The following is a 25,945-nucleotide window of genomic DNA, read 5'->3' as shown; positions in this document are numbered from 1 at the left end:
TTTATATAACACATGCATTTTTTTTAATTAATGAAAGTCTTCTATATTTAATATTATTTTAGACAAATTTCAACAAGTTTTAAAGTCATTCATAGTTAGATTTTATTTGTTATAATTAGTGTGAATTTTTGGAAACTATAATATAAAAATAATAATATATCTATATATATGTGTGTGTGTGCTGAGATGTATAATTAGTTTATAATTTTTTGAAAAAAATATAAAGAAACAACAACAAATAAAGTTCTTGACTTAGTTTCCTTTTTACATCATTTTTAAATCCGAATTCCAGCATGTTCTTAACTGGTGTGATTTCTTTCATTAAATATAGTAACTAGCTGACAATAAGAAATTTCAAACCATATAGATCAAAGTAAGATAGTAGTGATTCTCTAGGGACTGAAATGTAGTTTACCTTTTTTAAAATCAAAGAAAAATTATTGAGAATCAAAATTATATAAAACAAAAATAGAGAGAGAGAGCCAAAAAAAAAACACATCCCTCTCTCCCCTCCCCTCCTGGCTTGGCTCTCTATCTTCTCTGGGTGATCTGGTCCATTTCTTGCAAGGTTAGCACCTTTTGATTTCTGGGTTTTGATTTATTTTGCTTTGTGTTTTAATTAATTTGTTGTGTTCATATTTATTTATTTAATATTTGCTTATTTGTTTCGTTTCATTTGATAAAAGCAGGAATTTTTTTATGGAGTTTTGAGCTAAGATCGGCTCAAAGGAATCGTTTCTTGTTTAACCAGGTTAGACTTTATACATAACATGCATGGATACATGCATATGGGGTATCCATAAGCATGTACATGCATATATTTGTTGCTGGTAGCCTTTTTGTTTCTTTTTGGTTTTACAACTATGGGATTATGGGCATGTGTGATTTTATGGGTTTTGATAAGATGAAGGAAAAACATGATAAAGTTAAGATCTTTGTTAGATATTGATGATACAATCTGTTATTTCAATGGTCAAAAGGGCTAAAAGAGTCAGCTTTTTTATTTATTTCGAGAGTGTGTTTAAATGAGGATATGTATGTTTTTGTGTTTCGGATGATTGAAGTTGAGGTTTCTGAGACGTTTGGATATTTTGGTATAGTTTGGTTAATACTTTGGATGTGGTTGAAGATTTGTAGGAAAAGTTTGAAAGTAGGGTCTTTATTTCCTTTTGTCACTTGTATGCATGTGGTTTACGGCTGTTTATTAGGGTATGGTATTTTTGAAAATCGTTTTCAGTTGCTTGAGATTGACTTGTGTTGCAATCTCAGCTGGTTTCCCATTTATGTGCATACTGGTATATGAAATTTTCATTGAATGATGTTTGATGTAGGTTCAAACACGAAAGAATTGTTAGAATCTATCTTGAGGAAGATATTATCAGCCATTAGTTTATGAATTTTGTATCACTTGTATGCATTTGGTATCTGTTGTCAAGGAAGCTAAAGGCAGACTGAGAATTAAATATTCAAATTATGGAACATTGAATTTGCCACAATCTTTGCTTCTTTCAAAAGGAAGTGCTGTGTTTTCTTTGTTCTACTTGTCTTTCCTCAAAACATTTTGGCATTATGCTATGAAACCCTCATATTTGGGTAATGTGGCTGGATTATATTGCTTAAAAGTTTAAAGCAGAGATAAATAATCAATATCTGATATGTAAATAATTTCACTTTGCTCACTAGACTAACAAAGAAACTTTGCATGTATAAATCCAAAACTAGTTTGAATTGTTTAGTTTCATTTCGGTATTCTGGTTAAATATCTTTATGTAGGAAGTTTTGTTGTTTTTGTTGGAGAAATAGTCTTGCATGAGAGTAATAGATGGCTTTTATTGTTAGATGGGCTTTGGCCATTGGTCTTAATCATTGTGTGACCATGCTTCAGTTTGAAAACTAGTTTCAGAGAAGGATTTGTCTTGGGTAGATCATTTTGGAAAAGGAAAGGCCGTTTTAAAATTTTATGTTCCTTCTAGTATGGTATTAGAAATAATGTTTTGGTAGGGAAGGGTATAATACCTTTGGCAGGGAACATAGTTGTATGTCTACCATCGCTTTTGCATGTATCTGGCGCCTGAATATGCATTCTTATCTTCTGATTATATTAAAGTGAATTTTTGTTTCTTTTACATTCATCTTCTGCTTATATTGATCATCTAGTTGTTGTGCAGGAAAGGTGAAGGATGGACCATGACGAGACAGGATGCCAAGCTCCTCCAGAAGGTCCTATTTTGTGTACTAACAATTGTGGCTTCTTTGGAAGTGCAGCTACTATGAACATGTGTTCAAAGTGCCACAAGGGTATGCTGTTAAAACAGGAGCAGGCTAATCTTGCTGCGTCATCTATTGGAAGTATTGTGAATGGATCATCAAGCAGCAATGTTTTTGAACCTGTTATTGCTGACATCATTGATGTCCAAAACAATGCAGTGGAGCCTAAGACCATCACTGTGCAGCCATCCTGTGCTTCAGGCTCAGGGGAGAGGGTTGAGGCAAAGCCGAAGGAGGGTCCAAACCGGTGCACCTCTTGCAAGAAAAGAGTTGGTTTAACAGGGTTCAAGTGTCGATGTGGTAGCCTCTTTTGTGCATCTCATCGCTACTCAGATAAACATGACTGCCCATTTGATTATCGTTCTGCTGCCCGTGAAGCAATAGCAAAAGCCAACCCTGTTGTCAAGGCAGAGAAGCTTGATAAAATCTAAGTATCTGATGGAATGAAGTTTCATGTTCTGAAATATGATGCACATTTTCATCTTTGGGGCTTCTGAGTTGGCCGAGTATCGAATCAGGTGCCCTCTTTTAATTGTCATCTTTGGGGAGAAGGACAGTTTAGGACAACTCGGCAGTATGAAGAACTCCATATCTTGTGACTGCCGAGAGTTTGTATGTTGGCCCCATTGTTTTAAGTCTTGATCTATGGTGGTTTGAAGAACTCTGTCATGGTTAAGTTTGTAGTGTGCCATCCTGTTTCATATGCCATTTATCTGAAACCATTTCTGGATGTTGTGGAGGCCGTCCATGGACGCTCATGTGGACCTTTGTAAATTTCAATTATGGCTTTGATGGCATTATTTGCGTCCCTGAATCCCTTTTATGGTGGGTAGCTTCAAATTATAGTTGGAAAAATATATTAAAATAATATTTTTTTATTTTTTAAAAGTATTAACTCATCAAAATGATTTAGAAATATTAAAAAAATATTAATTATTTTTAAACAAATTTAAATTTATTTAAAAATATTTTTAAAACATAAAAATACTATACATCATCAATTTTTTTCCCATATTGAAAGATATGCCAATATAAAAAGGGTATCTTTTTAGCCATAAAAGACTGGCTTATGGTATTTTACCTCACCATTGATTTTTCCTGCACCAATGCTGTCACTCGCCTACTGGCTCAGTTTTCTCTAAAGACAGGACTGATGGGTTTTTTGAATTTACAGGGTTCTTCGAGCTCCGCTTGCTAAGATTTAGTCCTTTTCTGGTCATTCATAATTTCATACCCAAAAAAAGTATATTCACAGAATTCTCCCTCTGAATTCGAACCCTACAAACCCATTTACCATTCAGGTTAAGGGTGTAAGCTCGCTTACCATTCAGGTTAGGTTTTCGTTCGTTATCGTGGCAAACTGCAATAATAAACATTTCAAAAAGTACTTATTTTTGTGGTTAGATTTGTTTTTCTGATTGTATTTTATCAAAAAAAAAAAATATTAAATTGATATTTTTTAAAATAATTTTTTGATTATTTTGATGTATTTGTAATAAAAAAATATTTTGGAGAAATATAGTATAATGTTTTACCAAACGCACGAAACATTCAAATTTCAAAGTGTAAAGCAAGCAACAAATTGAGGAATTGTTGTCAAAAAGGTACACACATTGAACAAGTAGAAGCCAATTCTATGTTGTTTTTCCACCAAAGTATGATTGCGGAGTAAAAGCTAAGGCAGGCGTGTAGAGCACCATCATAGAACACAACATTCAGAATTTCTTCTCTTCCGTTTTGGATTACCTTCGTTCAAGATTCAGGAATGACAGAAGAGGTCCCTACAAACAAGTAATCCAGGAGTGAGCAACAGCTTGCCTGTTTTTCATTGAGTTTTGCAACCGCTAACTAGTGTGTTTCTAAAATGTATTTGTTCTATAAATATATTAAATTAATTTTTTTAATGTTTTTTAATTATTTTAATATGTTAATATTAGAAAATTTAAAAATTTAAATAATTATTTTTAAAAAAACATTAAAAAACAAAAACATATACCACAGTTCTAAACAAGGCAAATGAAATATGATTTGGATTGGTTTTCAAAGTGTTTTTTACTTGTAAATATATTAAAATAATATATTTTTTTATTTTTTTAAAATTATTTTTATATCGGCACATCAAAATAATTTAAAAACATCAAAAAAATATTAATTTTAAAAAAAAAAATAATTTTTTTTTTAAATTTTTCAAAAAATGCTTTTGAAAAGCAAAAGCAAAAACAGGCCTTAACTCTACACCCACGGACCACACACAAATGGCAAATCCAATCTTATAAACACCATGGAGAGAGAATCTATTCATCTGTTCTCAGCTTCTCACTCTGACGATCAAATCTCCAGTGCAGATATTGAGCTTAATCCTGATAGCATAACGGCACGTAAAAATAAACCTGGTACTCATTCAATAACAATCTCCTTTTTCAGCAAGTTCTTTGAAGCAAATCAAGGAAAAGTGGAGGAAAGCTGCATATAACACGGGAAGTTTTGGTATGATGGATTATGTGACATCTCAGGAATAGTATGACATTCAACCCTTCCCCTGCTTTCAATATGAGGTTATTGTTGGTGAATGAAAGAAAAATGCACAAACACGTCTCCAAACTTAATTTAACTACAAAATTTGCACATCATCCATAAAGGATTCAAGAATAACCCTTGATATTATACAGGCACTTCAGTTATTTGCTACTCTAAGAAGGTCTTGGTATTTTCTATTCTAAAAGGCTTCATAGCCTGATGAGTCAATAATGGGAAATCGCAATCATGAGAAAGCCAGATTACATGGCAATGCCTCTAGATTCAGCTTCCAGATACTTGCACATTCTCTCCATAACCTCTCGACCCTTGGCACTATTCTGCATGAACTTCTCAGCACATTTTTGCTCAACCTTCTCTGCCATTGATGCCAGTGCCGACAGTGGCTTAATCCGTATGCTAGTCTCCTGTCGACACACTGTCCACTCATTTGGATTATCTGGGTGAGGATCGTAGCGGATCTTCTCCTCCACTTCTAGGAACTTCTGGAGACTGATGTTGCAAGTGGTAAGTTGCATTGACTTAGTTCGGGCATCAACAACTGTTGATTCAACACAGTGGCAGATATCCTGACCAATGATTTTGCGGACAAACCAAGGTCCAGGAGCATGGACAGTAATGGCACGAGTCGTGTAAAGCTTCCCAGATTCAGGATCCAGCTTATGGTTTAAAGTATCAACCTCAACGATATGGGATAGAGTTCGCTTGTTCTCGGGGTCTGAAAACTTGCGCCAAGATGCAGATGTTACCCTCTCCCATGGGTGCTTGTAAACATGCTCCTGTCCGTATGCTTTCACCATGCTGTTTCAACTGGTGCTCTTCATTAAAGAATAAAAAATTGGTAAGCACATTTTCACAAAGGGAAGGATAACATTATTTTTTCATGATTAATTCAGATCATCATTCATAAGATAACAAATTCTGGACAAAAAGATGACCAAGAAGTCAAGCCCAGGCAAAAAAAATACATCGCTTCGCTGTTTAAAAGCTTCCATTCTAACCTCTTTTTGCTCACCAGGAATAAAGCATCATCTATAGCTTGTTTTCCGGGTTAATGATTAACTAGAGCATTACAACATGCAATGAAGTAAGAACATCAGAAAGACGAATGTCCATTCAACAAGAATCGTTTACACGCACCATTGCTCACAATGTTTAATCATCCTGGCTCATGTAAACAAGAAATCCACCAAAAAGATCATGGTTATTTCCAGAGCAAAAATTAATGCACAATTACTGGTAACTGATTACCAATTTATCAAGAATATGGGAAAATAAGCTTTTTTCTTTTTTCTTGAAACTGCATCCATCTCAAAGAAAATCCAAGAACCCATCATTCCTATGACTACGGGACAGAACAAAACAAAACAAAACCACAAGTTAATGAGATGGCCAAGGCAATAAAAACCCAAAAAAGGGCCAAGCAGATATTCAAAACCTATCTTTCAATTACATTCTAGAACACAAATTTAAAGCACCAAATCCAATCAAAGCTGTTATTTTCCTCAAACAATTATCAATACAGCTCTAAGAAAGTCACAACCAATTAACAATCATGCCCTAAAGATCATTCCAAGAAACAATTCACGCAAACACATGTAAGTACATCAATATATGGGAATTTGTAGATTTGATCTATCTAAAGTCAGCGCTAATTATAACAGAAAAATCAATGAAACTCAGAGATTTAAAAGACAACCCATTTCAGAGAAGATGCTAAAGAAGAGATTTAGAGGTGAAAGCACGCACCTTGAAGAGAAAACTACGATGATGGAGAGCTGTGAAGATCTCAAAGAGAGATGGAGGCTGGAAAAAGTCGTGAAATTTGACAAAATATAGTAAAGTGATGGCGGTGTAATGTGTCTGTGGAGTACCTTGCAGCATGTGATGGTTGTACCTTTAAGACAATCTTACCCTTGCTAACGAAGTAGAAACAGATTTTCTTTTTCTATTTTTTTTAATCCAATGATAGATTAGGGAGTGGATTGGAGAAGAAGTTCGATTTTTTCTTTAACCTAAAAAAAATATTTGAAGGAGGCTGCCACAAAAAAAACTTTTTTTTTTAATTAAAACACAGAAAATTATTATTATTATAAAAACTTAGCTAATAGACTCGATCAAGCTTTAGTAAGTTGATCTAAGGCCTTAATTGAGTCAAGTTTCACAATAAATAAAAAACTTTTATTTCATATAACATGTAAAAAATATAGGTTGACTTGTGGTAAAAAATTATTAATTTATTTTTGATTTTTTTATAAAATATTATTTTGATTTTTAATTTTTTTGTTTGTTAATCCACCTGATTTGTAATTCATGTTAACTGGGGTTAAACTCAGATTAATTTTAATTCAAGAAAAGAAAAGAAAACTAATATTAGCTAAATTAATCATTAATTATATATATAAACAATTTACTTTAAACTCATAAAAAAATATAAAGTCTTGTTAACCTAAGATATACATTAAAATAATTGTCAAGTTCAAAACTAATATTAGTGGAAAAAGAAATCAAATCATATCGGACTGTTATATATAAAAAAAGAAATTTGTGTCCAATAGTGTTTTTACTTTCAAATTTTAGTGAATTTTGTCTTTAAAAAAAATAAAAAGTCAATATTACTAATTGACGAAGGACCATCATCAAAATTTAAATATTTTTTTTTATGTTTGATATTGCAGTTAAAATACTGTTTGTTTAAAATTTAAATATTTTTAAAATTAGTTTTTAGTATTTTTAGATTTTTTAATATGATAATATTAAAAATAAATTTTTAAAAATAAAAAATATATTATTTTAAAATTTTTCTAAACAAAAAATATTTTATAAAATAACTATTATCACAGTAAAAAACGTATCTCAGCCAGCCAGGAAAAGTCTATGAAGGGCCTGAAGTATATATGTTCCTTCTAGGAAATTAGAGAGAGGCAACAACTAAAACTAATGATTGTTGTGCTAACTAGATATATAGTTGAAAAAAATACGATTAAAATTAAATCTTAGGAAAGGAAAAGGGTTGGGTAAGTATAAATATCCCCAGCTTGACTAGTCAGCGGTTCAAGGCCCAGGTTTTAATCGATTTGATTTATCTAAAATATTATTATTTTGAAAAAAGTTTTAAAAATTAAAATGCTATTATTTAAAAAAAATATTAAAGTTAAATTAATTAGTTTCACTCAAATTTTAATTAAATCATTAATAAATCCATATAGATTGATCAAATTTAATTATGTCAACTTCTACTTAGTTCATTATAAAACCTGACATGAATTAAATCTTGAATCAACAAATTTAATTATGTAAATCACATTTTGGGTCAAGTCAGTTCCGGTTAAAACCTTAGCTACATTAATTTCCTCTTTCAAGAAAAATAAGCAGTTATACCAACAAATTAAGTTGAAAGAAGATTGTCAACTTATCAAAGAAAGCCCTAGCTAGGGTTTTACATTTCCTCTTGAGGGTTTTGCTTTAAAAATCAACTCCTATGGCTTAATCAAACATAAAGAAAGCATAGTCAAATATATTGTCCCCCATCACGCATGCATCTCCTTTAATTACTCCCATCTCTTGATCATAGACTTTTTTTTTTTTTCCATTTCCAATATCTGATCACTCATTCCACATTGTAAAAACACCTGGGTTGGATCCCTGAACTGATTCCCCAGACCAACTTCCATAGCCACCAGAAGGCATATCATAATCTATCTTAACAAGTGGAAGTTCCTCAGCTACTGCATTAGACCCTGTTGAATTGGTAGCCATTCCCAACCCATTTCCCAGATAACCGACAGTACTATAACTCCCACTAGAACTGCCATTATTCTCCATTAGAGATGATGAAGAACCCATGTTCCACAATCCATGAAGCAAAGTGGGATTGTTTTGGATATAGCTGTTGTAATACTGAGGATTTTGGCTTGATTGGTTATTATGCAGGAAATTAGACCCTGCAGATAGCTGGTGCAAATGAAGCTGTGTTTGAAGGTAATTTTGCTGAAATGAAGAATCTTGAGTGTACTGAGAAATGTCTTGATTTTGTAGAGTAAGTAAAGGTTGAGGTTGCTCAAATGGTTTCTGCATTAGAGAGTAAGCTTGTTGTCGACTAGAGCTTGAAGTTGATCCATATGGATAACTTGATCCAAGAGCAATCATTTCTTCTCGTTTTTGTGACGATTCGATTGCTTGAGCCTCCTTTAGCCTTTTGGCTGCCCCTCCTCCAATTGGCAAACTATTGCTCTCAAGAATGCTTTTCACATCATATCGATTCATGTCAAAATTAGTCACTGCATTAAGCCCTCTAAACTTTATTGCTGCTATGTCATAAGCTTCTGCAGCCTCCTCCTCAGTGCCTGCATAGAATTAAAATTATGCTTCGTCTCACTTCTTTATTTCATTAAAATAAATGTTTGAAAAAAATTGACTTCCCATAAGATGTGGAAAGCAAAAGAATGTTTTCTAATCAATGTGCATGGAGACAAAAATGACTTACTAAAAGTTCCCAAGTAGAGATCTTTGTTTCCTGCAACTCTACCAATTCTTGCTTGCCATCTTCCATGTTGGTGATGCCTAATCAATGATATTCATACGCAAGAGAGATCAGAAATGGGGAGAGTGAAGGAAGAAGAGGGGGGGGGGGGGGGGGGGGGGGGGAGATGTTAAATGTGGTACCTTGTGACTCCACGATACATGGATGCACCCCTAGAGAAGCCACTACTCTTCCTGTGATTTAACAAGAAGAAAACAATTAGGGCTAGCTGTGATGGTAATGTTACTTCAAACTTGTAATCCTATGCATAAGATAATTTTTTTTTTTTAAATGTAATCATCCTGGTGCCAATTTGCAGTAGCTATCACTTACCTTCTAATGGAGGCCACAAATTCTTGTCTGGTCATGTTCTTCATGTCCTCTAGTTCTTTCTCATAGTTGCTGATCTGCAAAAGGAAAATCAAGGAAAAAGTTGGCATGCATTCATGAAAACCATGCATCTTGTCAGTGGTTTTTTTTTACTAGAAAAAACTTACAGGAAAATTGGTAGTGGTCGATGTTCCCCAGTACTTAAGTGCAGCAAGATCATAAGCCCTAGCAGCCTTGTCTTCTTTGTCATAGCCACCTGAGCTCGTTAAGAAGTTAACAGAGGATAGGCTTAGCTATCACGTGTAAAAAAATTCTCAACAAAAACTATCATGAGAAGTGAACTTTACCCACCTAAATAGACTGCAAGAATGATGGAACCAAAGGCAGGCATGGAAATAAAGAGAAACAGTTAGTACCATGTAAATTAGGACACAACTAAAATTTATAAACCCTAGCTAGAAGATCAATGAACATTGTGTACCTTGTCTTCCTTTCCTGGATTGACCTTCTCTTCTGCAACTATTATCCCATAAATGAGCTTCATACCTTCCTGTCCATCGATGCCTACATATGCCACAAAAACTACCCATTAATTTCAAAACCCCAAAATGTAACTGATCATCAAGATTTAAAGAAGAGAAACAATAAAATATGAAACCAATTCAGAACTACTAGTCGTGTCAACCTTGTTACACCACGATAGATGGATGTTCTTTGACCAAATGTATCCAAAGTCCTTCTTGGAGCAGCAGCTTCGACAGAATTAGTAATATTATCACCACTGGTTTCACATTTAGAACCCTTACCACTAGCACTGCCCATAGACAATGTTAATGACTGCAAATTGCTAGGATTTTCTTGAAATTCGTAGTTAGTACTGGCGGCTACCACAGCATTTTGGACCGGCAACAGACTATTGCTTGAAAAGAGATACTCAGAATCACTGGCTTGAATTTCATTGAAGGCTACGAGATCTGATTGATTCTCAGATTTACTTACACCAAGAAAATCTGCAACCTTTGGCACTTCATTGTTGCCTTGAGTGTTAAGAAGACTCCACTCTAAAGGAAACAAAAAAAAAAACATACGTATATATAAACAGAGAAAGTGAATAGGAAATTATAAATAACTAATAATTCTCTAAGAAAAAGAAGAGGAAATTATTATAAGAGTTGTACCTTGAGTTTGAAATGGGTTTTCCATATTATCATTGACTAATCCTAGAGAGAATTGATGAGGGTGAGATGCATGTAGATGGGCAGGCAAGGTAGGATGAGTAGGAGAAAGAGGAAATGAAAGCCAGTTGTTCGAATTCATGGATCCCAAAATTCTTTGAAAATTAATGATCTCAAGGGTAAACTTGCTTGCACTTCAAAAACTCAAAAACCTCCTGCATGTAACAGAACATAACACAAAGACGACTTCAAAACATAACTTTTGAGCAAGAAAAATTAAAGAAAGCACATGAGAGAAGCCATCAAATCTTTGCAGCTATATGTTTACCTATATATAAGTATCTAGGGTTTGCAACACTGCTGTCTCTCTCACACACTCTTTCTTTCCTAAACTTTTGACCTAAATGAAGATTGTATGTTTGGGACCATGAGAGAAGAGAAGGGAGGAGGAGAGGCTGAAAAGAAAGAATTTTGAGAAAGATATAAAGTACTTAAAATGCAAGAGTCTTTCTTTGTTTCCTCTCTCTCTCACACACAGAAGACACACAAATCAACCAAGTTGTTCCTTTCTCACCCCTTTTGTAATGGCCATTCTAAGCGGTAAGACTCTCAGCACCATTTTCCAACACTTCAAAACCAAGTCACACTATAATATTACAAAATCTACATAGGACACGAGTGTATCCTATGAAACTCCAACTACAACTATTTTTTTTTTAAAAAATTGTTCTAAATATTAAAATATAAATTTGATCTAGCTAGAGCTTCTCTGATCAGTACTCTTTGTATTGAAACAAACCCACAAATCCAACTGGAAAAATCCAATCAATACCTCCCTTGACTCTTTATAAAAATCTTTCACACCCCCACTTGGTTAATTTATTGGAACTCTCGTCGACCTCGTTCAATGCGATATATGACTCCCCAAAGCCCAGCATTCCCACACCATGCAAATCATCTCTCACTCTCTAAATGTCGACCACTCCACGCAAAGTTAACTCCCTCTCTCTCTCTCTCTCTCTCTCTCTCTCTCTCTCTCTCTCTCTCATCTTCTAGAAATTAATTATATATTTATAAATGTTTGGTATGTTATTGAAAACCCTCTTAAAATTATAGATTAAAAAAAATTATAATTTATAATTTTTTTAAATCTATTTTTTAAACAATAACTATAAAAATTAACATAATACCATATAACTATATGTGTGTTTGGTATTGTGTTAATCTTTTTATACATATGGGATGATGATCGAACCCATAACCATAGAAGATCTCTCATCTTTCTCTCGCAAATGGGTTATCACCGAAAACCAAATCTGTGGATCTCCGAGTCCCTGCATTTGTAAGGCCACGCAATATTTTAGGGTTAGAATCCGACATATTAAATATTAAAAGTACTAGAGAAAGGGGGAAGAGTTACCGTTTGTGCAAAATTTGGACCACTCAATAATTAATTTGGTTCAAATGAGATAATTATGATTTTTCTTGAGGGATTTTGTTTGGTTTCCCCGAGTAGAAATCTGTTGACCACCTCTAATTGATCTTTGTGCCCCGTCAAGAGGTTTAAGTTTAAAGATTAAAATAAGTTCCTATACATGTATTAGAAAATCTGCATTGTATGTGATCAACAGTAGTTGTTTAAGTGCATTGCTTCGTTAAGCCATCACTAATGAAACTGATCAAAATATTTTAATGGTCTGTTGGGTAAGTTGTAATGTAGATGAAAATTCTCTATAAAGTAAACTCTCTTATTTTTTTTCTTAGCATGTAGATCTATAATTTTTTGATACTTGACTCGAAGAACAACCCGATTCAAGACTCAGGTTGCAGTTCGAAAATTAATTTGATTTAACTTAATTTTTAATATTTTTAATAAAAACATAAAATAATGTTGTTTTTTATAGTAATCAACCCAAACAAGATCAAGAATATTACAAACACACTCTTCATCCATACATTTATCTATAAAAATCAATCCACATTGATACAGACATATATATTATCTATCACGTGTGTATTAATGTTAAATATAAAATTCGAGAATTGATAAGAAATAATTCAATTTTGTTTTTGAAGGTTTAAGATATATATCCACATGAAGTTAGGCTCACTCTGACCAGGGAAGTGTGATCAAAACTGTTTATTCATCATTTACAAGCTGAAACTTTTCAGAGTTTCCGGGTTCAGATCATAATCTAGTAGACTGTATCACTACTTTTCTAAGAACTAAACTAATTAATTCTCAGAATCTAAAGTCTATAACCATCCAAGTAATAATAAATAGGACAACGTTCTACAACACCAAGCTGTAAAGATCAGAGATCGTAAAAAAAAAAAAAAACAAAATCCTCTGCCATTGTTGATGACACAGTTCCCCTCAAGTTCTTAAACATAAATATATAAGACTACGTTGACTGAATTGCACCACAATAAGGGAGCAGAACCCACGTCTCTCGCTTTCTCTCTATCTTCCTTTCTTCTCTCTTCACGTTTAATTTCTCAACTCTACAACCCTACAAAATATACAAACCAGCTGATTGCATGAACCCTAATAATTCACCCAAAAAATTAAATCCTTTAGCCTTCTCTCCAAACACATTTAAAAAAACATAAAAGAAAAAAAAATCTTCATTATATAAACAGAAAATAGTGATAAAAAACAAAAAGAAAAAACATTTACTTACATTCAAAGACTGTAACCAAACAAGAATCTCTTAACTCTTTGTCTCTCTCTCTCTCTAGAGAGAGAGAGACAGAGAGGGCACCGGCCATTTAATCAAAGAGGGCTCAGGTCGTTTCAGTTATTGCGGCCAAATGCAGAGGAATGTGACTGACACGTGCCAGTTGTTGCCTTTTTTGGACTTTTGAAAGTTGGCAGAGGCAGGAGGAGGGAGGGCCAATTATCCGGTTTGCATGCTTTGCACAAAAAAACACAAAATAGAAGCATCACTTTGACCATTCTATGACAAGATAACATAAGTTTCTACTTCTCATTCTTACTATATTGTCCTCTTGTCTAAGTTTCAAATTGGAAACTAAAGAGTTCATAATTTGAAGTTTCCAATTTGATTGAACTCTTGTCTGAGTTTCTTACAATTAATTTTGATTGATTTTTAAAAAAAGTTTTTGATTGGATGCATTAATTTGAAGTTTTAATTCAACCCAAAATATTGCTTTAAATTTTAGAAGGCAATTCAATGCATTAATTTTTATCATAAGAGACTTGGACTCATATTTTTTGGGTGTTGATTTTGCCATTTTTGATTTTTTTTTTCTTTGAATTAATTTTTTTTTGGTGTGCTTATGTTAAAAATAAAATTTAAAAAATAAAAAAAATATTATTTTGATACATTTTTAAACCAAAAGTATTTTGAAACACAACATTTACCACAGTACTGTCAAACATATACTTTAAATTGTGAGTGTGATAACTTCTGCTTTTAAGTATTTTTTACTTGAAAAAAATATCAAATTAATATTTTTTAAGTATTTTTTTGATAATTTTAATGTGTTGATATAAAAAAAAAAATTTTAAAAAAAAAATTTTGATACATTTTCAAGCAAAAAATATTTTTAAAAAACACTTTAAATCACAATGCTAAAAACACATATAATGACTTTAGTATGATTGTTAGTTGAAATGAGATTTTCATATATCTGGTCTGTAGTACGCAAGTATGAAGGGAGAGGATTATATTCTTACAGGTGAGATTCAAACCATGATTTCACTTGATCAATGGATGGGTTATGTTTGACCATTAATGAGTTACTGAAAGCAATTAGAAACAAACTTTGGAAAGTTAATTTGTATGTAACATGAACATGTACATGTTGATTTTGGTAAATAAAGTAGTAGTAAAAGAAAATAAAAAATGGGGAAAGGGAATCTTGTATGACTCTTCAACCATATATTTTTTTCTTTTACAATGTACGATTTTTTCGTGGAATGTAATGTTATGGTTCTAAATTATATGCAAGATCATGTATATAATTGTCGACCGAAAGTCTTAAGAGTGATTCAACATTTCTTTTAAAGTTCCAATTTGCAGAACTACTTCCTAATGTTTGATGGCTGTGACGACAAAATCTATGCTTCAATCCGTGTGCTAGACTTACACATCCTTGATATTCCAGTAAACATAAATGATGTTACATTACAAGAACGTGTGCTAGAAGAAGAAGAAGAAGAAAGTGAGTTCTAAAAGGGTGTGTGTTTGTAAATGTAATGGTGGAATAAGGGCAATGTAGGGCAAAGAAGCTCACGAGAATCCAGAGAAAAGTTTTGAGAATTTCTAAAATGTGGGAGGAAACGCCGGGAAAGTGCTCGTGTCGCCTCGAAATGAAGCACTCGGAAAGGCAAATGAATTTCTAGGAACCCTTGTTTTCTTCTTACAGACAAAGTACAAACCCTAACAGGGTTAGGGTTTAGAGTTAGACTAGTGTTAGGGTTGTTTTGAAACCACTAGTGCCAACCTTAATTATAACAGTAGTGCAAAAGACAAAAAGAAGAAGAAGAAGAAGAAATGAAATTCATATATAAATAAGTTTTAGAACATAGTAGTTGACAACAAAGAATGAACTGTAAATGGTGGATGGATGCTAATTAAATAAGGGGAAACATTTGGGAACATATTGAGGGATATTCATCATTAATTTGGAGCTGGATATCAACAAAATGTTACATCACCTTTATTCACATATAGATGTTGCAAGAATTAGGAATACTCTAATTGTTTATCATCAAAGGTTACACCAAAAATTTGTTTTTAATTTCAATAAAAAAAATATTCTAATTAACTCAACTTCAAAGTATATATAACTGTCATTATTATTAAACATATTCTAGCAAATCAATTTATCTAGGATTAGCACAAGTCAAATTAAAAAAAATAAGTAAGAGTTAACCCGTTTAAAATTAGATAATTCGACCGATTATCTTATATATAATCATGTTGAAATCTAGTTTGATTTTTAAAAAAATCAAAACAATATTATTTTAATAAAATTATAACTCGAGCTGATTTTAATAACTTTGATAATTACTACAATTTTGAATCACTCTCACATTTTCCAGCTAGCTCTTTTTTTTTCTGTTTGCCGAATTACCAAGCTAATTAACGATCATGAATTAGTATCATCGAGTGCAACAAGATCAATTACTAGGTTACTCCAAGACAGCTACCTCAGAGCAATTAAAGCAATATGCAATAAGAATATTAATGTTTGGGGATATAGTTTCTCTTTTTGCAATTTTCTAGGTTTCTCTTGTTTTTAAATGCAATCTAAACTAAGCCCTAATAAATTGGTAATGTCAGCATCATTTACGTTCCATAAAAGCTATAACTATTTCAGTGGCCAATGTAGGTAGCAGTACCCAATAACTTGTGTGTGTGTGTGTGTGTGTGTACTCTCTGGACATTCTTATTTTGATCCAAAAAGAGATCAACAGTTACTCAAGTTAAGGAACGATATTTGTGCGCAGAAAATATATTCCAAGTTTATTATCATTTACTCCAGCATTGACTGGATTTTTTTTATTTATCAAACAGGAGAATTTCATTACTATTTGTTATAGCCATTAAAAAAATAGCTAAAAAGGATAAAAACAATAAACATTTATAGTATCAAAAGCTTTATAACCAAACAAAACATAACTAACCAAAACTTCTTTTCAAAATAGCTCCAACCAAAATACGGACATTTATGTGGCCGGTGTTAGAGAATAATATAAATCATATCATGAGACCTCACCTAATAGCTTAAGCTATTGAGTTGAGATGATTCTTTGACATGGTATCAGAGCCTTGATGACCAAGTGGTCTCGAGTTCGAATCTCACCATCCCCATTTATTTGATAAAAATTAAGCACAAGGTAATGTGGGCCTATACAAGTTTCAAGTTCAAAAGGCTTTCACTTGAGGGGGTGTGTTAGAGAATAATATAAATCATATCATAAGACCTCACCTAACAGCTTAATCTATTGGGTTGAGATGATTCTTTGACAGCCAGCGGTCTAAATTCAGCTTTCTACAGGCGACTTTCTTCTTAGACGCCAGCTATTGGCAACCCAAATATCCATTTTGTGCAGTAGAACAAAAGACTTCAAATTATTTGTTATTCTATTGTTCTAGTACTCAGCAATTATGAACAAAATTCTTATAACAATATGGAGTATCCGCGTACATCTCTTAGACTCTTGATTTATTGATTTATCAGTGATTTTTTTGAATGAAAGGTAGATTTTAGTCTCATGCTTAGAATCTCTTTCCTTCGACATAGCATGAAGTATTTGGATCATATAAATGATCTGGTTTTTAATAAGATGTAGCCGGATTGAGATTTCAATTTTTCTTAGATCTTGCATAAATGATCAGTTTGACTAAAGTGTAGTGAACCTAATTTCAGATATACTGGTAATGATCTTATTTGTAGTGCAGACAATATTCAGATATGGATAAATACACACCACTAATTTGATAGATCTTTCTATTATCTCATTTGTAACACAATTATTTCATTTTCCTGTAAATAACCATTCAACTTTTTAGGGGTTATTTTCTAAATAACTACCTTTTGTTAATACACTTGATTATTATAAAAAAAAGGTTACTAGTTGAGAAAGATAGAGTTTGATCCATTGCTTGTGGCTTGGAAAAAAAAAACAACTCCAAATTTTTCAGTTGAATAAAACCAGCTTACATAGACCAGTACTGGTGCAAGTTTCAATGTCCACATTAACATTTAGAATAGCCTTCTCGATCATCCAAACAACAACATTGACGGGCATGTGGCTTGGTTGATATTTTGTGGAGGAGTATGAACATCAAATTAAAATAATCCCTATTGTTAGAGCAAGAAACATAATATAAGTCTTGAAGCAAGCAAGAAAATATAATTTTGTCTTGATTTTCTTTCACTAGTAAGAATTATAAGTTAGATAGTGTTTCGATAAATAGTTAAAGCCACTTTGCCTAGCCCTAGATGATCTCAGGTAATGAGAATTTTTTCTCTTTCGATAAAGTATAGAAAATAAAAGGGGAAATCTATAAGGCATGTGCTCTGCATTATCTTGTTTTATGCAATGTAAGATTGATAATAAAAATAAGTAATGAAGGGTTAGAATTAATATTAATCAACGATGTTGTAAGAATTCCTCCAATCTTAATTAAAATATACCTTTAATTAAGCTGGATCATAGATTGGAAGGAGTTCAGGGAGAGGGAAAAAATCTTTTAGGTTCAATTTTGACTTTCTTCATTGAAACATTGTTTCAATGGCATTTTGCTCATGTTAACCTCATAGTTTGGATCTTATAAAAGAAGATCCAAACAAAAGAAGTGACCTTAATCATTTGCATCCAACCAAAGGCATTGAAATAAACTTCTAGCTTTGCATAAAAGACAAGATCTCTAATAATATTGTTATAATTCACACCTGGTAGAAAATTAGCCGTATTACAATCACTGAATAGTTATAATATTTTTTAGTAAAAAAACCTTATCATTGATAGAATAAGTATCAGTGTCTGTTTGATTTTGTAGTAGTGGTTGTTTTTTAAAGTGTTTTTTACTTGAAAATATATCAAAATAATATTTTTTAAAATGTATTTTTGACATTAGCACATCAAAACAATTTAAAAACACCCCAAAAAATTAATTTCTAGCAAAAACAAATTGATTTTTTAAAAAACACCAATTTTGTCACAAAAAAATATAAATTTATGACCAATATTCTGATGGATGGTTTTGTTAGAATAAAAAATAATAGGTTATTGTTTTAAAATAATTTATATATAAAACTCTCATATTTCATATAAAAAAAACGATGCAAAAAATAAAAATATATGCATAGAATGATTATAAGTAAAAAATAAAATAATATGTATATATCCATGTTCATTAAAAATAATCTACATTCGTGATAAATAAAAAATGTCAATATCATAAATATAAAGAATTATACATTTTTTATTCAAAATTCAAAACTATTCTGTCATTGAAAAGGAGAAATCGATATGGAAATCCCAACTTGAATGGACCAGTCGAAGGTTCTGTACCAGTTGGCCCACTTGGTTCTAATAGTGGGGCCCTTTGAATTAGTAGATTAGGGTTTTCGGAAAATCCATTTGGGATTAATTTTGTATGTATAGACTTTAATTAGCAAAAGAATTTATTTGGATTTGTCATTTCTAGTTTCTTTGGTAGATAGTCTCAGTTGAAAAGAATTTGCTGGGCTACTAGTCCAGGCTAAAGTTCCGAACACTCGTTCTGGGCTTATGAAGATGCAGGCTTTTAGTTAATTAGCGTATCATTTAGGGTAAAATTATGTAGTATTAAATATTAATTGTACGAGTTAATCTAAAATGATTAAAATATAATTTTATTTTAAAAAAATTAAAATAATGTAGTTTTAATTTATTTTTTTAAAATCAAATCAATTTTTGACCGATTAATTATTTTGAAACATGATCCATATGAGGTAAACTAAATTAATCGGCTATATTTAATAATTATGATTGATTGAAATACATCTAGCTAGGTTTATTGTTCATCGAAAAAATAAAAAAAAGAACGTATGCATTGATGAATGATATAGTTGAAGTTAAGGGAGAAGGGGTATTGGAAAATATTATGGAGGCTGTGATATATGTTTGTATACAGCACTCTCCTTCTGTAATATATATATATATATATATATATATATATATATATATATATATATATATATATATATATATATATAGGGTTGTATATGATACTAACTATGTAGTCTAATACACATGATTAGAAACCTATATAAGGTAAATACAAGATAAATATATATACATAATAACATTCCATAATATGCCCCCTCAAGCTGAAGAAGGAGAATCCACATGAAGCTTGGACCGAAAATAAGTGAAGGACGCGTGAGGAAGAGGTTTGGTGAGCACATCAGCAAGTTGATCCTGGGAGGAGATGAACCGAACCGCAATTTCCTTTTTAGCAACGCGATCACGAACAAAGTGATAATCGACTTCAACATGCTTAGTGCGAGCATGAAAGATAGGATTAACAGACAAGTAGGTAGCACCCAAATTATCACACCAAAGGATAGTCATAGGATCAGAGGAAAAATGAAGATCTGACAGCAGAGCCCGAATCCACAAAATCTCAGCAGTACCATCCGCAAGAGCCTTATATTCTGCTTCAGTCGATGAACGAGCCACTGTGCGTTGTTTTCCAAATTTCCAAGAAATAGGGGTGCTACCGAGATATACCAAGTAGCCACCGGTGGATTTTTTGTCATCAAGACTACCAGCCCAATCAGCATCTGTAAAACCATGTAAGGAAAGAGAGGACCCCCGAGTGATGTGGAGACCATAAGATGTTGTTCCTTGAAGGTACCGAACAATTCTTTTAACAAGAGACCAATGACCATCGGTAGGCGAGTGCATAAACTGACAAACTTTATTTACAGCATAACAAATATCCGGGCGAGTAAAAGTGAGATACTGCAAAGCACCAATAATTTGTCGGTAACGGGTAGGATCAGAGTACAGAGTATTCGAGGTCAGCAATAGCTTAGACGAGGATGAAGCAGGCGTGTCAGCATCTTTACACAAAGACATACCGGCTCGCCTAATGATATCGAGAGTATATTTATGCTGTGAGAGCATAAGTCCCATGGCAGTTTTGGTGACTTCAATCCCCAAGAAATAATGCACAGAGCCTAAATCCCTGATTTTGAATTTGGAATTCAGTTAGGTAATCAAATGGCATAGCAGAGTTGAATTGTTCCTAGTAAGTAGAATGTCATCCACATACACAAGCAAGTAAATGAGATCATGGCCATCAGAGTACATAAACAGAGAGGTGTCAGCAGTAGAGGCACGAAAACCAAGAGAAATGAGATAATCACTGAGTCTGGTATACCATGCCCGGGGAGCCTGTTTTAAACCATAGATAGATTTATGCAGGTGACAAACATGAGATGATAGAGTAGGGTGAGAAAAACCAGGTGGTTGCTCCATATACACCTCTTCTTGAAGAATCCCATTCAAGAAAGCATTGTGAACATCAAGCTGATGAATAAACCACCCACGGGTGACAGCAATAGTAAGTACTAACCTCATAGTCGCAGGCTTCACAACTGGACTGAAAGTCTCAATGTAGTCTATTCCTTTTTATTGAGTGAACCCTCTAGCCACAAGACGGGCTTTATACCTGTCAATACTACCATCCGCTCGCCGCTTGATTTTATAGACCCAGCGACTGCCAACAACATTCATAGAGGAACAATAAGGAACTAGAGTCCACATACCATTTGATTGCAAAGCCCGAAGCTCATCTTGCATAGCTTGCTGCCATGCCGAATATTGAGAGGCGTCTTTGAACGTGAGAAGTTCATGTTCAGGAGAAGAAGAACTCACGGTAGCAGGGGACAGAACAGGACACACGGTAGCAGATGACTGAGATACACTAAGATGCGCCTGTTTGGGCTGGCGAGGACGAAGTGTCATGTGGTGGCTGCGAGAGGAGTCAGCTGGCAGAGTTGAGGAACTATGAGAAACCTGCTGAAGATCAAAATTAGATAAATCAACTACCAGACGCAAGGCAGGAGGAGAGCCAGAGGAAGAGCTCAATGTGGGATTGCCAGGAGGCCGAGAAGAAACCACAATAGGAGAGGAGGTCGCTAACAATGGGATCACCGTACCTGGAGAAACAGACACCATACTTGGAGAGTGATCAGTAGTAGAGTAACGTGGAGGAGCGAAAATCTAGTTTATGTCGGTTATAAGGACGAAGTAAAGGAAAACATAAACACCCAAAAATACGAAGAAAATTATAATCAGGGGAAGATTTAAACAAATGTTCAAAAGGTGTACAACCATTTAGAACAACAGTAGGCATACGATTTATGAGATAGACAGCTGTTTCAAAAGCATAACTCCAAAATTTTAACGGAGCCTTACACTGACCAAGAAGCGTATTGTAACCCAATTTTGGATCCACCAAGATTTTCTCGAATGTTATTTTATTTCTATTATTATTTATAAAAATCCAAAAAAATTAAGAAAAAGTAAAATTCAAAAATATATTTTTCTCGAGTCAACCGCATCTTTCCATCAAAACCGAGTGTACCGGGTCAATACGGGTCAAACCATGTCTACCAGGGTAAAAAATGAGTTTCGGGCCGTTTCGGGTCAAAACCGAGTTCACCGGGTCAATACGGGTCAAACCATGTCGACCAGGGTAAAAAATGAGTTTCATGCCGTTTCGGGTCAAAACTGTCATTTTCGACCAAAACCAAGTTCACCGGGCCAATACGGTTCAAACCATGTCGACCAGGGTAAAAAATGAGTTTTCGAGCCGTTTCAGGTCAAAACCGTCATTTTCAGTCAACACCGAGTCCACCGGGTCGATACGGGTCCAACCATATCGACCGGGATGAAAAATGAGTTTCAGGCCATTTTGGGTCAAAATTGTTAGTCTTGGTCAAAACCCGGTCCACCAGGTTGATACCCATCGAGAGTTTTTATTTAGTGTTCCAAAATAATTTTCGGTAATTAAAATTGATTTTTAGTGGTTGAAATAAACTTTTCTAATACTGATTTGAGTTTTTAATTTTATCTATATAAATATTTATTATTATATATAATAAAATAAAATTAATAATGCAAATTTCTTTTGTCATAGCAGGCGGGGCAGTTGTGCCGACGAGTTTTTTTTCTTACAATAAGATAGTGATAAGATTTTTTGTCCCTGCTATAAATAGCCAGTGATAATTCGGTAGAAGGGGGGAAGAAAAGAAAAGAAAGAAAAGAAAGAGTAAATCCTCGATCACTATTCAGGTTTTTTTTAGTTTTTCTTCATGAGAGTAAGATATTGATTTTTATTAAAAACAATTTGAAAAATATCAAAAATATTCTAACCGTCAGATGTAATAGTATTTAGTTTGATTTAATGTAATAGGATATAATAGGGCTTACCACACTAGATTAAAACTCAAATACATCTCAGCCTTTAAAACAAGTTGCTCTTAGATCTTGTTGCGCCACGTCACCCGGTGTACCCAGCTCTTGGTACACCGCGCCACACCAGATCAAAACGCAGCCCATCCGGACCGTCCGATCAACTTGCAGATCCAGCCAATCACAGTCGCAGGATCAGTTCAACCGCGATCCAAGGTTCACAGCCTTCAGATGCACCGGGGCGCCATGCGCGCGTTCACACCGTAGCGAATCTCGGAGTCTCTCTCTCCTCTCGCCGGCGATTCTCTCTCTCTCATCCGATCTCCCATTTCCGGCCGTGTGAAGCTTCCGAACCACCACAGAAAGGTTTCTAGCCTCCTATAAAGCAAACCCCCGGCATTTTTCAGCGTTTTTTCTTCCCCATCTGGCCGGAAAAAGGGCGCGATTTTCGTCGGCCACCGAAGCTTCAAACCGACGATTCTCCATCTTCAGCCATCAAAGGCCGTCGGTACCACCGCCATAAGAATCTTCGCCCTCAGATCTACCAGAATCAACCATTTGTTGGCCGGAAATCTCGCCAGAAAATTTCACCGCTCCAACAGTAACCGCGCGTGGGCCACACGCGCAGCCAGTGGCATTTTCGTAAATTTCGGAGAAATTCAATGGTATTTCAGTATTTTGCCTATACAGTGGCACTCAGGTAATTTTTTGGGGTTCCTGATGGTATTTTTGATATTTTTGTATATATAAATGTTTGTAAATTTTCTCGTATGCTAAAAGCAACAAAAAAAAACCAAAAAATAAATATAAACGGAATAACGACGCAGGTCCAACACCCATCTTATCATGTCATTGTTTGTGGGTCCAAAGTCTGGTTCTCAAGTATGGTTATACCTATTTCTCAACAATATCAAAATAATTTGTTTTATAAATAAATATTGTCTGTCGAGACGTCTCTTTTTTTAGAAAAGGACCGATGTCAAAAATTTAAAATACCAAATATGGATTATTTCCATTTTTTTTTTTTGGTAACTCAGACGTTACTCTCCTTTTTAGGGTTAAAACGTCAATATTTTAGACGAGTCGTCTAATTTTTAGGAACTGATGTCATTTTTAACGCGTCTCCTATTTTTAGGGACCGACGTTAACCATTTTAAAAAACAAATTACCAATAAGCCCAAAATATAATAGCATTTGAATCAAATAAAAAACACACAAGTAAGGGTAACCTTTCTCTTGAAATGATGTTTTAAGGGTAGTGTCTACCTTCCCTTAATCATAACTAACCCCGTACCCGAATCTCTGGGACCAGTGTCTAATTTGGGATTTCTAGTTTCCCTCAAATTACTAGATGGCGACTCCAATAAAATCTTTATTTTTTCCAATTGAGAAAAAACCCTTTTTGTTAAATAAACAAAAAAAGCGGGAGCCGTCGCCCGACGTCGTGTATCGACAAAGCGTAAGACCAGTTTCAACAATATGACGATGACGACGCTCAACAGTACCATTTTGTTCATGCGTGTGAGGACAGATTAGACGGTGATGAATGCCAATGGTTTTAAAATATGTGTTTAACTTCCTATATTCACCACCCCAATCTGTTTGGACGGATTTAATTTTGGTGGCGAATTGTCGTTCAACAAGAGCTTGAAATTGAAGAAAAATTTTTAACACATCAAACTTAGCGGCTAAAGGAAAAAACCAAATATACTTAGTATAAGCATCCACAAAAATCACAAAATATCGATAACCATCAGTAGATAACATAGGGGAAGGTCCCCAAACATCACTGAAAGCAAGCTTAAGAGGAGCACAAGTTTTATGACCAGTAAGGCCTAACGACAGACGCGATGCTTTTCCTAAAGGACAAGATGAACAATTAAAATTAAAAACTCTGGAAGTACATGCAACTTTATTATTTGATACTAGAGACCCTAAAATACGAGAGCTAGGATGCCCAAGGCGACGATGCCAAACATCAGCAGTCGAGGACACAGACGTTGATAGGAAAGCTTAAGGTACGGACGTTGCAGAAGACTCGGATAAGACATACAGACCATCGCTACTCTGACCGGAAAGGAGCACCTCCTTGGTTATTAGATCCTTAACATAAAACACAGATGAATGAAATTCAAAAAATACATTATTCTCAATGCAAAATTTCTGAACAGACAATAGGGGTTTTTTAATATGTGGTACATGCAGAACATTTGATAAGATAAAAGTGCATTTGAGAGTATAGAGTTTAGATTGAGCAATATGTGATATAACCAGTCCCTTACCATCACCGACATGTAATTGATCACTGCCAAGATAGGGCTCTGAACTCGTCATACTAGCGAGGTCCGGTGTCACATGCTGATTAGCACCCGTATCAGGAAACCAACCTGCAAAGGAGAGCTGAGGATTCTGAAATGCCAAGTTAGCAGTAGCTTGCAAATGCTGTGAGGTAAATTGAGAACAATATTTGGCTGAATGCCCAAAACCATAACACAATTGACATTTAACATTTTGAAAATTTTGGTTTGAGTTAGAAACTCCACGGGAATGCTGCTACTAACCAGTCCCAGACTCACGGAAACCATGATGAAAACTAGACCCAGACATCTGCTGCCAACCAGATCCAGAGGTGCCATGGTTACCACCACGGTAGCCTCTCTATCCACCTCGGTGGCGCCCACGCCCACGATAGGAATGGCCAAAAGGTCCACCAAAACCATCACGCTGAACTGAGAATACTGAAGCTGTGGAATGTGAAGGTGTAGGCAGCAAAGGTGCTGTCATAGGAGAGCCAATAGTGGATTGAAGGGAGCTCTTATTCAGGTATTCATGAGTGAGCAGGTAACTGTGAAGATCAGAGTATGATAAGGGTTTTGCTCGTGTAGATAGACTGGTCACTAAGTCTTTGAAATCACTGCGCAAGTCCCGAAATACATAAAGATTAAAATCCTCTAAGGAGAGAGGCCGACCAGCAACAACCAACTCATCAAAGAGAACCTTAGCTCGCTGCAAATAAGTGCTAACTGAATCATCTCCCTGACGCAAATCCTGAAAGGAACCATGTAACTGCATAATCCTTGAATGTGACGGTGAAGCAAAGGATTTTTCAAGTGTCTGCCATATGCTATGAGATGTGTCACAGTCAACCACAAGATGTAGAAT

At 34.3% G+C, this 25,945-nt stretch overlaps 2 protein-coding genes across 8 annotated transcripts; one reads left to right on the top strand and one right to left on the bottom strand.

Annotated features, from left to right (window-relative positions):
- The first annotated feature begins 451 nt into the window (after positions 1–451).
- Positions 452–3,082, top strand: LOC7487035 (zinc finger A20 and AN1 domain-containing stress-associated protein 8). Of its 2 annotated transcripts, none has more exons than XM_002297747.4 (3): positions 452–568; positions 690–751; positions 2,169–3,082. In XM_002297747.4, the coding sequence occupies exon 3, from the start codon at positions 2,181–2,183 to the stop codon at positions 2,697–2,699; it is 519 nt and encodes a 172-aa protein (XP_002297783.1). In that variant the 5' UTR covers positions 452–568; positions 690–751; positions 2,169–2,180; the 3' UTR covers positions 2,700–3,082. The 2 variants fall into 2 exon arrangements, with proteins under 2 accessions (XP_002297783.1, XP_024456408.1); XM_024600640.2 differs by having other exon boundaries at positions 475–568; positions 687–751.
- A 1,767-nt stretch (positions 3,083–4,849) lies between these two features.
- LOC7487036 (AP2-like ethylene-responsive transcription factor PLT1) lies at positions 4,850–11,384 on the bottom strand. Of its 6 annotated transcripts, XM_002299202.4 has the most exons (10): positions 11,159–11,384; positions 10,834–11,045; positions 10,341–10,716; positions 10,137–10,219; positions 10,007–10,015; positions 9,823–9,911; positions 9,659–9,732; positions 9,469–9,519; positions 9,290–9,366; positions 8,174–9,149 (listed from the first exon to the last, which is right to left on the bottom strand). In XM_002299202.4, exons 2-10 carry the CDS (start codon positions 10,970–10,972, stop codon positions 8,410–8,412), a joined length of 1,638 nt encoding a protein of 545 aa, XP_002299238.2. In that variant the 5' UTR covers positions 10,973–11,045; positions 11,159–11,384; the 3' UTR covers positions 8,174–8,409. The 6 variants fall into 6 exon arrangements, with proteins under 6 accessions (XP_024454781.2, XP_024454785.2, XP_002299237.2 ...); XM_024599013.2 differs by lacking the exons at positions 8,174–9,149; positions 9,290–9,366; positions 9,469–9,519; ... (5 more) ...; positions 10,834–11,045; positions 11,159–11,384 and adding exons at positions 4,850–5,621; positions 6,055–6,148; positions 6,553–6,620; XM_024599017.2 differs by lacking the exons at positions 8,174–9,149; positions 9,290–9,366; positions 9,469–9,519; ... (5 more) ...; positions 10,834–11,045; positions 11,159–11,384 and adding exons at positions 4,850–5,621; positions 5,805–5,865; positions 6,553–6,591.
- Positions 11,385–25,945: the final 14,561 nt, after the last annotated feature.

Source organism: Populus trichocarpa, chromosome 1 (assembly GCF_000002775.5).
Source record: "Populus trichocarpa isolate Nisqually-1 chromosome 1, P.trichocarpa_v4.1, whole genome shotgun sequence".
Taxonomy (NCBI): domain Eukaryota; kingdom Viridiplantae; phylum Streptophyta; class Magnoliopsida; order Malpighiales; family Salicaceae; genus Populus; species Populus trichocarpa.
The sequence above is the reverse complement of the archived record's forward strand: the minus strand, read 5'-3'. Positions and strand labels throughout refer to the sequence as shown.